At 37.4% G+C, this 14313-nt stretch overlaps 4 protein-coding genes across 8 annotated transcripts; 2 read left to right on the top strand and 2 right to left on the bottom strand.

The window, feature by feature from the left end:
- Positions 1–187: 187 nt before the first annotated feature.
- On the bottom strand, positions 188–6123 carry LOC133837335 (methionine-R-sulfoxide reductase B1). 5 transcript variants are annotated; one of them, XM_062268051.1, is made up of 4 exons: positions 5965–6121; positions 3486–3635; positions 3253–3417; positions 188–879 (listed from the first exon to the last, which is right to left on the bottom strand). In XM_062268051.1, the coding sequence occupies exons 2-4, from the start codon at positions 3595–3597 to the stop codon at positions 650–652; spliced, it is 507 nt and encodes a 168-aa protein (XP_062124035.1). In that variant the 5' UTR covers positions 3598–3635; positions 5965–6121; the 3' UTR covers positions 188–649. The 5 variants fall into 5 exon arrangements, with proteins under 5 accessions (XP_062124035.1, XP_062124037.1, XP_062124036.1 ...); XM_062268053.1 differs by having other exon boundaries at positions 188–846; positions 5965–6119; XM_062268052.1 differs by lacking the exon at positions 5965–6121 and adding an exon at positions 5228–5289.
- Positions 6124–6257: 134 nt separating this feature from the next.
- Positions 6258–7957, top strand: LOC133837334 (tetraspanin-33). Its single transcript, XM_062268050.1, has 3 exons — positions 6258–6971; positions 7037–7207; positions 7264–7957. The coding sequence occupies exons 1-3, from the start codon at positions 6596–6598 to the stop codon at positions 7584–7586; spliced, it is 870 nt and encodes a 289-aa protein (XP_062124034.1). The 5' UTR covers positions 6258–6595; the 3' UTR covers positions 7587–7957.
- A 924-nt stretch (positions 7958–8881) lies between these two features.
- LOC133837332 (alcohol dehydrogenase class-3) lies at positions 8882–10410 on the bottom strand. Its single transcript, XM_062268048.1, has 4 exons — positions 10255–10410; positions 10101–10190; positions 9582–10043; positions 8882–9520 (listed from the first exon to the last, which is right to left on the bottom strand). Exons 1-4 carry the CDS (start codon positions 10273–10275, stop codon positions 8954–8956), a joined length of 1140 nt encoding a protein of 379 aa, XP_062124032.1. The 5' UTR covers positions 10276–10410; the 3' UTR covers positions 8882–8953.
- Positions 10411–10656: 246 nt separating this feature from the next.
- LOC133837331 (uncharacterized) lies at positions 10657–14028 on the top strand. The gene is made up of 2 exons (XM_062268047.1): positions 10657–11254; positions 11416–14028. Exons 1-2 carry the CDS (start codon positions 11108–11110, stop codon positions 12556–12558), a joined length of 1290 nt encoding a protein of 429 aa, XP_062124031.1. The 5' UTR covers positions 10657–11107; the 3' UTR covers positions 12559–14028.
- Positions 14029–14313: the final 285 nt, after the last annotated feature.

The raw sequence follows: 14313 nt of genomic DNA, 5'->3' as shown, positions 1-14313 counted from the left end.
TCTTTTCGGAATCGGTTATTACATCACAATTCGCTACTTACTGTGGGCAACACATATTCAGTTAGGTTGGCAACGCGATGCGAGAACAGCTGTTCGCACCTGCTTGCGACTTGGCGCCTAAAAAGCGTGAGAAGCAAAAACTGCATAAAATACTGTCAACAAAACAAAAACAAGCAATCTATGCAAATTGATTTTTGTATATTGTAAAAAATACACGTTTATTAGCGCGCACATTTTAAAATTATTAATGTGTATGTGTGTATTACAAAGTATTAATGTAGGCATATGTACTGTATGTATGTATAAATATAACAAAGTAAAAGAGAGAAACATTTAGCTATTTACACAAACAGACGGAAGTTTTTATGTTAATCTTCTTTGATTTTTTTTCGTTTTGTTTTATATTTTTTCATGTGAACAATTGATGAATAGCTGCCCATTTGATCAAAAGATAGTATCAATAGATGTCAATAGACGTATGCTAGGAATAATTGGCCACATTTACGGAAAGTTAGAAAATACGTGTAAAAACCCTTAACAGCAACATTGAGGTTAGACTCTTTCGCACATTTTTCGTATTCGTTGATTGTTCCATTCCCACTCGTTCCCATTTCCGATCCTGATACCGATTCCAAGCCCCTGGCATTTCTCATTGCTGTGCAATTGGTGTACCTTGGGGACTTAATGTCTGCGCTGAGGCTGAAGCTGATGTATCCGTCGCTTCGACAAACTCAATGGATGCTGAATTGATGCAGTAGCGTTTGCGTGTCGGCTTCGGTCCGTCTTCAAAAACGTGGCCCATGTGGGCGTTGCAGCGAGCGCAGCGTACCTCGGTGCGTATGCGTTCTGGATGTGCAATTAGTAGTAAAATATTGCCCCCTTTTTAATTTGTATATTTGCAAATTGTGGATATTAATTTGGGTACGTTTGTTGGTTTTTTGGTTTTTGAATTTTTGCATTGCATTAGGTTTTCATTGTTGTTTGTTTGTTTTGTTTTTACAATATTTGTTGAATAATTGCATTTCATTCAATTTGTTCAAATCGATATAAGAAAAAAATCAAATAGTTTAAGAAATAAATGGTAAAACAAGTGGAATGAAAAGCAGAGGAATAGAGTGACAGTGACAGGATATGAATGCAAGAGCGTACAAATAACATAAGAGAAATAATGATCCAAGCAAAGAGAAAAAAATAGATAGAACAGCAAAAATGCAATTGTGCAAGAGACAGCGAGATAACGAGATAACGAGACAACAAATGTGTCATATGACAATGTTCGAAAGGTGCGATAGCGAAGGAAAGAAACGAAAGAGATGGCGTCAGTTGAGAAAATGAAAAATAGGATGAAATTGAAAATGTATAAGTAATGAAATTCGATACATTATAATATAATATTTTGTTGTTAGAAAAGCCATTTTATGCATCAGGTGTATGTGTAATTATTTTAACAATGATTTCGAGAGTGTATGTGTGAGTGTGTGTTTGTGTTTTGTTAGCAAAACAAACCCCCAAGAACGTTTACAGTTACATTAAATATTGGTATTGTTTTTGTTTTCGAAGCGAGTTAAAAAAAGAGAAATAGAAAAATATACGAAAAATACACATTATTCAGTTTGTTGGACAATATATGGATCGGCTACAAATAGTCTTGCAATGTTTCAAATAAGATTGAAATATAATGTATAAAAGCAAAAGCAATAATCAACACAAAACGAAATGAGCAATTGTTGAACCAAATAAAAACACAAATAGGAGTATAATAAATAAATAGAAATAAGAAGAGTAAGCAAGGCGACCAACTATTTGTTTCAGTAAGTTTTTTTTTTTGTTGGTAAATCCATCCATACAACATTTATGTACATGGTACCTAACCCAAATAGGGATGAGAAGGAATGTTTGAGAAAACTTAAGATAATAATGACGATAAGCTTGTGCGTGCTTTATGGATACACTTGAATGAAGTTATATATTATGTATATTGAAACCGCAATTGAAAAATGAGTTATCAAGTAATCGCAGAAAAACATATTAACTAAAACATATTGTAGTAAATTTATTCGGTCTGATCCATTGTAAGAAATGGAATATCCGTTACATAGGGGTATTAATACTTTATGTCAGGCCTCAAATCACACATTCCGCGCAATAATAATTATGTAAGTATCTTGTAAATAAACTCTTCTCAAATTGGCATACTATAATGTACGTCAAACTTAACACAATAAAATTTGTTTATGGGTTTCTTTGTCGGTAACTAATCCACATCCATAATATCAATAAGTTGTGTAAATAATATCAAGAGTAAATATTATTATTTCTTGGACGATGTCGTCGTGGATGTAGTTGTACTTTTCACAAAATCAATCGATGCTGAGTTGATGCAGTAGCGTCGATGCTTCGGTGGCGGTCCATCATCGAACACATGACCCATGTGAGCCGAGCACTTGGAGCAGCGCACCTCAGTGCGCACCATGCCTAACGTTTTTGAAATGACTACTGTATTTTTATTCATATATTACGTTAATTTAGTATTTTATAATTTTTTTATTGGGGGAAATTTTGTGAAAGAAGTTTTCGGTTTTGGTTTTTGGTTAGCAAAAAAGATGTGGATAAAAGAATAATACTCAATTAGATAAGTTTTTAGTTGGTTTATGTTCAGAATCAGAATTGGATTAGAAGTTGCACATTCATCAAACAGGACATAACTCACAATTAACGTTAATGGGACAAACAGTAGGCGTTTAAGCGATTCCAACAACTACAGTGAACACACGACTTTAAAGAATGTTTATAACAAACGTATAGGATGTATGTACTATCTAAATACTTTGAACGAGTATTCAGGACTCTTCAATTAACAAAACAAACACAGAAGGATAATACACAAATGTCACATAGCAATCATTTTCATATCTTCAAATAAAGCGCGATATTGCAACATTCGCTTTTTCACGCTTTCGATATTTTTACAGATTTTAACAGTCAAGACACTGAACAAACTTCAACTAAAATCTATCAAAATAATATATTTTATCTAAATTAAATTCTGCTACGCAGGGTGCTTTAACTTCAATTGAATCGAATAAATTTTCAGTCAAAGGCGGTATTGCGAAGCGACAACAAACAAATAAAAATCAAAAAACTTTGTACAAACGTAAATCTCAAATGCAAAAAAAAACTTTCGGCCAAACATCTAAAGTGCTGAACGAATCTAGGCTATTGTAGATCGCCCTAGAGATCAAGTCGACATACCTGGTATACTGGCATCCCGATGCAAGGTCACTTTACCCTTATCGACCACATCGTTAAACGCTGGCCAACCACAACCGGAATCGTACTTGGTGTCAGAGCTAAACAAGTCCTGATGACAGACAATGCACTGATACATCCCCTTCTCGTAGTGCTTGTTGTAACACCCTGCAAATATGTTGTATATCATTGAGTTGCATTGTACTAGTTAGATAAGCTAGTTTATTAAAGCAAACCTGTAAAGGGGCGCTCGGTGCCCGCTTCTTGTGTAACCTGATACTGCAGCGGGGTTAGACGTTTGCGTAGTTCCTCTTTGTTGACAGTAATCTTGTCGCTTTTATTCTCCATGTTGGCTGTGGAATTTGTTGTGTTGCCCTGACGTGAATCTGCAATTTGAGTAGAGTTTAGTGCCTAAGTTTGCGGTTAACATGTTTTTTTTTGTTGGTTCACAACAATTGAGCAATTCATATTAATTTACAGCGAAAAGTGTGCTTCGTGTTCGGGTTCACAAACGAATAAGCCTTTAACACCTTTACTTTTAATATTATAGTATGAAATTTAAAATCTGCCCTGCCTTGTTTCTGCAAGCTTTCTAGTTTTCTAATTCAACATTGGTTGTAATTATTTAAATTAACGAGCAAAAGCCATTTTAATCACAGAGTTTATTTTTAAATCTTGCAATCTACTATTGTTTTACTACTCAAGTTATCAGTAGATTCGTACTCGACAGCTTAAATGCTCATAATTTATAAAAACATGCAAGTTGTTGGCCACAGACGATAAGAATCATGTTATCAACAATGATTTGCACTAAGTCAAATAAAGCATAAACAAATAACAATAATAATAATTGTCGATTAACCTTAAAGCGGGGGAGGTATCAAATGTTTGGAATGCATCGATTCAACTGGTGATTTACCCATTGAGTGGAGTGTAAGAAAAACAATCTAGCCATGTAATTTGTATACAAAGCGCAACAAGCTACAAACAAAATGCCCGAGACCATTTTACATAAAGAGATGGAGGTGTGAACAAATTTGTGGAGTCTTTGGCAACTGCATAGCTACAAATTGTGGATGGAAACGCATAGGTTAAAAATAAATTAATGCTCTTGCCGCAACTTAAATGAAGTGGCGCCCAACATAAACAAAGCTAAAAGATGCACACGAAATTTACGGGGGGAAAACGGCATCTGCGGCGTTGGTAGCAATTGAGAAAAGCCACTGAAGTGTGTCGCACACAATTAAAAACGCTGAATTCATTTCGAATTTTTTCTTTTACGATTTACGAATAAACAAAAAACATAGTCGACGAATTTGAGTTGATCGAATGAAATCACTTCGGCGTTATAAATAGCAAACGAAGTGGACAGCAGCGCATTAATGCCAACTATTTGAACTAGAAAATTGATCTATAATTGGAAATTGGCCAATTAGAGGGCATTTCTACAGCAATATATCAGAAGAAATCTACAGTCGAGCGTATTTGACTGTAAAATACCTGTTAAACATTTTTGGAATCCATAAATGTTGTTTGGGTAAATTTGAAGTTTATTATTTGATCATACCCAAATGGTGTTAGTAACAAAAAAAGTTTTGAACATTCTTGCGTTTAAACTATGTTTTTCAATTTGAGAGAGATTAGGAAACCCTCGAATAATTGGAAGCCAAACCTCAACTATCTAGAAATATGTTCCCCAACATTCATATTTACGATGTAGTAACCCTAATATGTATGTCCCAAAGTGATAATTCCCTTCTATACTCTTGAATGACGGGTATAAAAATCAATAGAATCGCAGTTTGTTTAAGGCTTTGTTCGAGTCACTTTAACAATAAATCAAATCCATTGAATTGAAAGCCCATTCGATGGAGGGCTGCTAATAAAGTGGCCAAAGAATGTGGCACTCCCTCCACGGAAAATAAAAGCCCAAGTCCATGTTTATGTCTACCTATACTACTATGCCGATTATACTCACCAGAAAAGGAGTGAGCAGAGACACCGAGCCTGCTTTTTAATTGATTGATGTTTAAGTTGCACCTGAGCTTGTTAGCATTAGCAGCAATAAGTGCGATGTTTCGTGCCCACGGTGCGTAGCGAGAAAGTGAAAACATTTTTTACAAGCGACAAACGAAGCAGTACGAAAAACGCCACAACAATCAATGCCACAAGAAGAAAACAACCAGCGTGCAACGTGAAACGGACAACTTGCAATTTGCACTTGGCACTGCTGTCTGGTTATTTAATCACATGCGAAAAGCCAAAAACAACATTGAAAAGTCAATGTTTTGCCTATGAGCGCTTTTTCTCTTACGCCCACACAAACACACAACAAATACACGCGAGCAAACTAATATTTATGCAAGTTTTTCCACTTCCGTGTTTTTGGCGTTCTATTTCTACGTGTGTATGCAGACTGTATGTGTTTGTATCTGTGTGTGTACGAATGTTGTGGGTACACAGAAACGGAGAGAAAGCGCATTACAGAGAGAAAGCCAATGCCTGCCTGCAATTTGCACAATTGCATTTAACGAAAATACAATGCATTAAGAATTTTATATTTTCATAATCTGAGCCTCGTACACGGCAATTTTCTCAATTAAAGCGCCTTATACGAAAGACACAAGGCAAACTTAAAAGCGCACACACAAACTAACATACACATACAGCCATCGTCCTTGAAGGCTTTGCGACTGCTACGGGAAAATCGCTCACCTGCTAATATATAATTTTGGTGCTGCTGCTTGTTATATTTCTATTTTTGGCTTTTGTTTATAATTTTATAGCTTTGTGTAAGTGGCGTCCAAATGTTAACGGACAGCACAGCCACAAACGGCCAATGTTTTCACAACGAAGGAAAATGAAAAACTAAAAATTTAGAAATCAGCTGCCTATTAAACTAAACGCAGTTGCCATATAATTTTTTTTTGCGGCCAGCTGTTGTGTCGCGTTGCCAACTATAGTGAGTATTAATCTGAGCGGTCTGGCAACGTCGCACTACATTGTTGTTTTTGTGCGCGACTCATCTCGTTATCTCTCATAATCGTCGTAAATTGTTAATTTCCTATAGTAAAAAACCAATAATAATGAGTGCTAAATGTAAAATAATTTGTTAAATTTGACAACAAAACGGACGCGATGTGAGCATTTGGGTTTAATTAATCTCTAGCCAGCTTGGACCACACGCAAAGAGAGGGCGTCAACAAAGGGCGAAACAGTGCAGGAAGAAGAAGAGTGGAATATTCAACGTCGTTCTTTCTCATACATACAAACTAAGCAAACAAACAAATACATAGATATTCATTTTCACTATAGTTAGTGGTATAAATAGTGAACGAAACCAGCCATGAGTAACCACAGATATCACGGCGGCGGCAGTTACATGCACCCGAGAATGTATCCACATCATTTTACATACGTTTCCAGCTGTGTGAAATATTTGATCTTTTTGCTGAACTTTTTGTTCTGGCTGTTTGGAGGTCTCTTGATGGCCATTGGTATCTATGCGTTCATGGACAAGCTTAAGGATGGAAATGGATGGGTTCGGCTCGAGACCATCTACGATGTCATCTTTAACATATCCCTAGTTATGATCATCGCAGGCATTGTGATATTTGTGGTCAGCTTTGCGGGTTGCCTGGGCGCTCTAAGGGAGAACACTTGTTTGCTCAAATTCTACTCGATGTGCCTGCTAGTCTTCTTTCTTATGGAAATGGCCATAGGTGGGATAGCAATTATTCATATTGATATGGGCAAATTTAACTAATTTTCATTAATATTTTTGCAGCCATCATTTGCTTTGTCTTCCCTCAAAACATGAATTCATTCCTGGAACTGCAGTTTACGGACAAGATTATACATTCCTATCGCGACGACTCGGATCTTCAGAATTTCATCGATTTTGCACAGCAGGAGTTCAAGTGCTGTGGCCTCAGCAATGCAGGTTATCAGGATTGGAGTAAGCAATCAAGTCTGGTTAATTGTGGACAACTTTTTCAATCATTTCTTTTACAGGCAAAAATGAATATTTCAACTGTTCTTCGCCGTCGGTAGAGAAGTGTGGCGTGCCCTACAGTTGCTGCATAAATGCTACGGACATAAGCTCTGGCCTAGTCAACATTATGTGCGGCTATGGAGTGCAAGAGCATTCGGTGGCGGCGGCCAGCAAACGCATATGGACTAGCGGCTGCATTGAGATCGTGCGAGTTTGGGCCGAACGCAATCTGTATGTAATCGCTGGCGTTGCTTTAGGCATTGCGCTATTGCAGCTGTTTGTTATTTATTTGGCCAAGACTCTGGAGGGTCAAATTGAAATGCAAAAGTCGCGCTGGTCGTGAGTGCCATAGCACCCGGTCTTTTACGGGTATCCATTCGATGATTTCTACTACTACGACACCCAAATGTAAACGATGCGACTTGCGACTTGGTTGTGTTGCTAGCCAAGTTAAATATCTCTATATCTTTGTCAAGTTAATCTGGTCCGCGCAGTGCTCAAACAAATTTCACAACACTTTTATCAATTAGTATTAACCAAATACGGTCGAGACAACACACTCGACTGTTTGCATTTCATGAATACTCTTCTTGCCTTTTGATAATTTCGAATTTCAGTATTCCTCTTTATTCTCGACCATTTCTTCCGCTCTGAATACTAGTTGTAGTCCTTATACATCTATACTCAAATAATCATAGACATTATTATTGTATTGTATTACAAAATGCCACATTTACAAAAAGAGCATTGCCAATTTAAAGCATGTTTTGTGTGTAAGTATTTTAAAGGCTTATGGAGCATAGACAAAATTTAAAATGAACAAAAAAATATAAGAAATTTTATGTATTTATATGTATGCAATAACATTGTGTTTTTTACATGACGTACGAATAAAAGACATAATGTACATAGTTATTAAGCAAAACGACGTGTATGCATTTAAAATGGTAATTTTAATTTTAAATATATATCAAACAATACCAAAATTGCATGCGCATTTATTATAAAAAAGGAAAAAAATGATATTATTGTGGTAGTACTTATAATTAATAAAAACCCCTCTGGTAGATCATCACCAAAATACTCTTGTCTAAAAAAGTATGAAATAAATACAGATATATTAAACCTATAGATTTGTGGTTTTCAATACTCAACACAAGTAAATAAAAGCTCACATGTGATTTTAATTTAGAGCTCCGTATAACTATTATTTTTGCAAAGTAAAAAGTCTAAATTGTTTTCGTAATTGCTACGAAACAGATTTACAAAAAAAAAAAACAATTTGCAATAACTATATCATAGTTTATGAAAAAAACCACATGGCCACTGAAATAATTAATTTCATAAAATTTCGCAATGCTCACATAATAATCATTTATGCCAGGGTCAAAGATTGAATGGGCAATATTTAAAGCATTTAATAGAACGGAGAACTGATAAGCAGCATTCAAATGATAATACGTCATACACATATAGTGAAGTATTATTTACTTTACTACAGAAAATAGTTATTATCAAAATGCAGCTTCCGTCATCTTTTATTTACGCCAATTAAAATATAAACCTATTACGACAGAATAAAATTTCACAAAAAAATACTTACATTGTGACAAAGCAAAAACCACATATATATGTATGTGTATTTTGTAGAAAAGTTATAATCTTTATTGTTTTATGCAAAAACAGAATGAAATGTATCATGCAGGCGTTTTAGTACTTAATAATGCTGCGAATACTTTCCCCTTTGTGCATCAGATCGAAAGCCACATTGATTTCAGACAATGGCATTTCATGGGTAATGAACTCATCAACCAGCAGATCCTTCTTCAAATAATCCTCCACAAGGCGCGGAACATCGCTAACTGAACGCCATCCACCAAAGGCAGATCCCTTCCACACGCGACCCACGACCAATTGGAAGGGCCGAGTTGAAATTTCTTGGCCTGCGCCTGCGACACCGATGATCACTGAGGTGCCCCAACCTTTGTGTGTGGCCTCCAGGGCAGCACGCATAGTGTTCACATTACCAATACATTCGAAAGTGTAGTCAAAGCCACCATCAGTTAGATCAATTAAATAGTTTTGAATGGCACCCTTGTCAGCCACATCTTTGGGATTGACGAAATCGGTGAAGCCGAATTTTTTGGCCAACTCGAATTTGTCAGGATTGATATCAATGCCGTAGACCTTGCCAGCGCCGGCCTTCTTACAACCCAGTCCCACAGCCAAGCCAACTGCACCCAATCCCCAGACGGCACACGTGCTGCCGGGTTCAACCTAAAGACATTCATAGAATAATTAATAAGATATGTATGGAATTATACGATTGATTTTCTACCTTAGCAGTATTCAGAGCAGCGCCGTAGCCAGTGGAAATGCCGCAGCCCAGCAGACACACCTTCTCCAGAGGCGCAGTCTCATTAACTTTGGTCAGCGAAATGTCTGCCACGACAGTGTACTCCGAAAACGTGGATGTGCCCATGAAGTGGTACAACTGTTTGCCCTTGCATGTGAAACGGCTGCTTCCATCGGGCATCACACCAGCGCCCTGGGTAACGCGAATCTTCTGGCAGAGATTCGTCTTGCCGCTTAGGCAAAACTTGCACTCGTTGCACTGTGGAATATACAAAGCAATAACATGATCGCCTGCCTTGAAATTGGTCACGCCCTCCCCAACGCTCTCTACAATGCCGGCGCCCTCGTGGCCCAGCACCGAGGGAAACAGACCCTCAGGATCGGCACCACTCAAGGTGAAGGCATCCGTGTGGCAAACGCCGGTTGCCGTAATCTTGATCCGCACCTGAGGAAGTAAAAGACTGTATAACAACAGTTAGACTTTGGATATTGCGGTATATACTTCATGAGCTTTTGGTGGGGCCACTTCGATTTCCTCAATAACAAGTGGTTTCTTTGCCTCCCAGGCAACCGCCGCCTTGCATGTAATTACCTACAAGGGGCAATTAAGTTGATGAGTACCTTGTTTTAGATAATACATTTCTTCCAATACCCACTTTTCCTTCTGTAGCCGACATCTTCTTCTTGCGTTAAGTTCTAATGGAAAAAACCGACAGCCGACACCGATCTGACTTGTTGTTTCTTAAAACAAGAGCTTTCTTGCATCGAAGCGCTATCGATATTAGCGAAACATCGATTAACATTGATTTCGCGTCACCAGGGTTGACGTTCAATTTAAAATATTAAGCATACTAAGGATACAATTCAGTTGTTATAACTTTTTTAAATAATTACTTAATATTAATAAATGTGGTTATTACATTTCCATAAAGGTTCAATTAATATTGACGCAAATTCATTTCGATATATAATCGATAAGTATCAACGTATTTGGCGCCACTCTGTATTGCTGACATATGGCAACTTTGACAAACGTTTCACTTTCGCTTAAAGACGGCCAATTGAAATGCACCTACAGTACTTTGTACTATTTTTAAATAATTTGAATAATGCTATCGCAACTAATTAAGTCTTATTTTTTTTATTTATTTATCAAATTTAATAGTTTAATAGTAATATTGGTACTAACAGCTGTTTGGTTGCAGTTGAAAACATTGTAAAGCGCACGCGTGAGCTTGCTGTAAACATTAACCGCCCAACCCGAACCCGAGTTGCATGTCTTCCGAAAGGCGGCAACGCCAATGAACGCGAATTCAGCACAAGGACACAGCGAAATTCCAAGAAAAATCAATAATTACATAGCTGGCGAGACGTTGAGCAGTAACAGCCGGAAGGAAGTGCATTCATTTTGTGTGTGTTCAACAAAGAGTTGTAGCATATTATTATTAATATTATATTAAGCGAAATATGTAGATTCTGAGCGAAGAGAAAATAAAAAACGAGTTCAAAATGGTGGGCAAAACCGCCATGAGTGCGGCGGAAGTGACAACAACATCAACAAAGGAACGCCCTGTTTTCATACCGCCACGTAAACGTCAACAAAACAAAGCAGAGGCCAAGAAGCAAAATTATGTGGATCACATAGTTAATGTGCAAGTAAGTCGCTTTTTTTCTCATTGTAGAAAGTACAGTGAATAATAGTTAAATGCAATTGGGACACATAACATGTCATAAATCGGTCAAGTACAGCATTTAATTATTATGCACCGTAATTTCAATTCGAACCAGTTTCATTCCATTTTGTTCCGTTGTTACAGCAAAATCGAGCCAAACTCTCGCCCTCCAATCCGGGTCTCGAGGAGGAGTTGCTCAAGTCTAAACTGATTATTAAGAACAAGCAGCCATTGCCTCAACTGCCGGGTTGCGATCCAGGAGCAGGTGGTCCACAAGACACCATTGCCAGCACACACTCGGCTAGCTCTACGCAACACAGCAACAAATCGGCAAGATCAGCGAACAATCTGAATGAGTTGCACAACTTTGAATCCATTTCGCAGGGCACAAAGTCAACGTCACAGCGACACGAGAGCAGCACTGTGACGCCCAGCAGCTGTTGCTATTCGGAGAGTAGTCTGGATGCCAAGCTCAGCAAGTCACAGGATTGTCTCAGTCTGAGCAATCGGTCGTCGTCCAAAAAGCGCGTCAACATACGCACATCGGATCTGCCGGTACATGTCCGCAGTCAGCGTGCCTCGCCCGACATTGCCAACTATGAGGATCTGGAGTCGGGCGAGACCAGTGTGCTCAATACGTACGATCAGAGTTTGGAGCGTTATCAGGCACGCAAAGCGGGCGATGGCACCAACAACTATTTAACCATGACTGGCACCATTAAGCGGGGTCGCAAAAAGGGTCAATCAATTGACCTGCAGATCAACATTAGTCGCGAGGAGTTGGAGCAGTTGAATGCGCATGCCATGGCAAATGAATCTCACAAGGGACGCAATCTGTGCTGCACTTGCAGCTGCGGCGTTGGACTGCACATCTTTCTAATCTCGCTGCTCTGCTTGCCCTTTGTGACGATCATATCAGCCGTGTACTCATTTTACATTGGCACTCTGACCTGGTACAATATGTTCAACTATTACTGCGAGGAGAAGTCGTATCTGCACAAGATCTTTGTCACTCCGGTGCTGTTTCTAGCATATCCGCTCGTCATAATACTTTGCACCTTTGGCCTTGGCTTGTACTCGGGCTTCCGGCAACTGAGTTTGCAATATAGCAGCTGGGTGAACGACATCACAGACATTGAAAAGGGTTTCTATGGCTGGTTGTGTGGCTTTCTGCATATGCCCGATTGCAGTCCCTATGAGGTGGTCATACTAACCGACATTTGCGTCGCTCCGCAGGATCCACAACGTTTGCATATTAACAAACCCAGGCAAGAGTTGTCCATGTAAAAAGAGAAAACCGTCGAAGCCAGATCAAGTGCTGGCTGCAAGCTTCATAAATCAATAATGCCTCTTCCCCAAATTACCTTATCTGCCATAAACTAATATACGAACAATTGTATTCCAAAAGCACTGCAGCCACATCATATCGAACTACTGTATTTGTGACGACGACGGTTTCGATTTTCGACCATATGTGTGATAAACGTAATTAGATCGTAGATGGTAGAGGCAAATACGAATCTGTATCTGTATCTTTGTACTGCGAGTACAGCACAACTAAAATTCAATGTATTAAGTTTCCTTTTGGCCAAGTTTGTTCCTTTCATAAGCAAATTCAGCTTTAGATACATATACTGAAATACATATATACGCATATAGATATTATATACACTTGTAGTGCTACATAAATACCAATATACATACATATACTATCTACATATATCACTATCCAAAGTTTATTGAGTATAGACGTTAAGCTATTTGTCATGTAAGTCTCAGTCTCTATAAACATACTCGATCGAATAACCGTTAATATTCAATGTTTTTGGATTTAGCTGGTTATCTCCAGAACTTCATTTGTGATTATTATTGATTATTCTTTCTTTACAAGTCAACGCCAAATCTAACAAATATACGACACTTAAATATATTGCAGAGCATTAAAGTTGCATTTACGGATTATGCATTTATATTGAAATTAACTAAAAATAAAACAACTGCGTTGTGGTCGTGATGGAAACTTTTTCTTAGTTTTAAGTGAAAAGCATTTTTTTATTTTTAAATGCTAAAAATATATAGTAAAACAGCCAAGACTAGAGGCTAATAATATAATAATTCTATGTATATGCGATATAAGCAAAACGTTTTTAAATAGATATTCTAAAAGTTAAGAGATATACTTGATAACAAACAAGAACGCAAAGCTAACTTCGGTGCACCGAAGATAAAGTACCCTTGCAGTCTATAGTCAATAACACGTAATGCTCATTAAAATCTAAAGTTAAGACTAACGCTCAGTTTAATCTATACTGCAGGCAATAAAAATTATTACATGTTTGAATTACCCCATGGAAATAAACTGATATCAAGAAAGTTTAACCCTAGACTACGGTTGCCACATTTGGTACAATTGTACTAAATGGAATTATTAAATCACTTTTTTATAGTCAACCACATTTGTTAAAATTAGCAAAGTATTAATACCACTACTGGAAAACATATAGACACATGTATGTAAATCTACAATTTTTTAAAATCTATTTTGGTACATCTCGAAAATGGTACATTTGTAATATTGGTAAAAAAAAAATAATAATTTCCCTATGGTAACCGATGTCTGGAATTCAACAATTACAAAATAGAATACGAACTGCAAGAGTATAATTAATGCATATACATATGTAACTAACACTTATTAAAATGAATAAATTATTTCGAAAAATAAAACGAAGAAAACTGCACTTCACTTCTACTTATTCCGCTGTTTGACTGAATTGATTAATTTATTGCACTAGCAGCGATGCGATTTGAATAGAGCAAGTGAGATAGACTGATGAACAAACCGGCATTTACTGCCAACACAAATAAATGTAAACAAGCAGGGCAAAAAATTGCATGCTTGAACAGCTGTTCATAAGTGCGACGATAATATATGGAAGGCAAAAGCCACATTACTCTGATATTGTTTGTGCATATAAATAGCCTAAACACACCTACCTTAATTGACAAAATAGGCGTACACACATGTGTACATATATAATG

This window comes from Drosophila sulfurigaster, chromosome 2R (genome assembly GCF_023558435.1).
Source record: "Drosophila sulfurigaster albostrigata strain 15112-1811.04 chromosome 2R, ASM2355843v2, whole genome shotgun sequence".
NCBI classification, from domain to species: domain Eukaryota; kingdom Metazoa; phylum Arthropoda; class Insecta; order Diptera; family Drosophilidae; genus Drosophila; species Drosophila sulfurigaster.
This window is presented reverse-complemented; position numbering and strand designations above follow the sequence as displayed.

Bases quoted from the DNA above. Each gene is read 5' to 3' on its own strand.
- LOC133837335 (XM_062268051.1), bottom strand. From the start codon at position 3,597: ATGGAGAATAAAAGCGACAAGATTACTGTCAACAAAGAGGAACTACGC. The intron at 3,418-3,485 runs GTTTGCTTTAAT...ACATATTTGCAG, and splicing joins CACCGAGCGCCCCTTTACAG to GGTGTTACAACAAGCACTAC. The intron at 880-3,252 runs GTATGTCGACTT...CAAATTAAAAAG, and splicing joins TCGGGATGCCAGTATACCAG to GGGGCAATATTTTACTACTA.
- LOC133837334 (XM_062268050.1), top strand. From the start codon at position 6,596: ATGAGTAACCACAGATATCACGGCGGCGGCAGTTACATGCACCCGAGA. The intron at 6,972-7,036 runs GTGGGATAGCAA...ATATTTTTGCAG, and splicing joins TCTTATGGAAATGGCCATAG to CCATCATTTGCTTTGTCTTC. The intron at 7,208-7,263 runs GTAAGCAATCAA...TTTCTTTTACAG, and splicing joins TGCAGGTTATCAGGATTGGA to GCAAAAATGAATATTTCAAC.
- LOC133837332 (XM_062268048.1), bottom strand. From the start codon at position 10,275: ATGTCGGCTACAGAAGGAAAA. The intron at 10,191-10,254 runs GTGGGTATTGGA...TGCCCCTTGTAG, and splicing joins TGTCGGCTACAGAAGGAAAA to GTAATTACATGCAAGGCGGC. The intron at 10,044-10,100 runs GTATATACCGCA...TTACTTCCTCAG, and splicing joins CCCCACCAAAAGCTCATGAA to GTGCGGATCAAGATTACGGC.
- LOC133837331 (XM_062268047.1), top strand. From the start codon at position 11,108: ATGGTGGGCAAAACCGCCATGAGTGCGGCGGAAGTGACAACAACATCA. The intron at 11,255-11,415 runs GTAAGTCGCTTT...CCGTTGTTACAG, and splicing joins ATCACATAGTTAATGTGCAA to CAAAATCGAGCCAAACTCTC.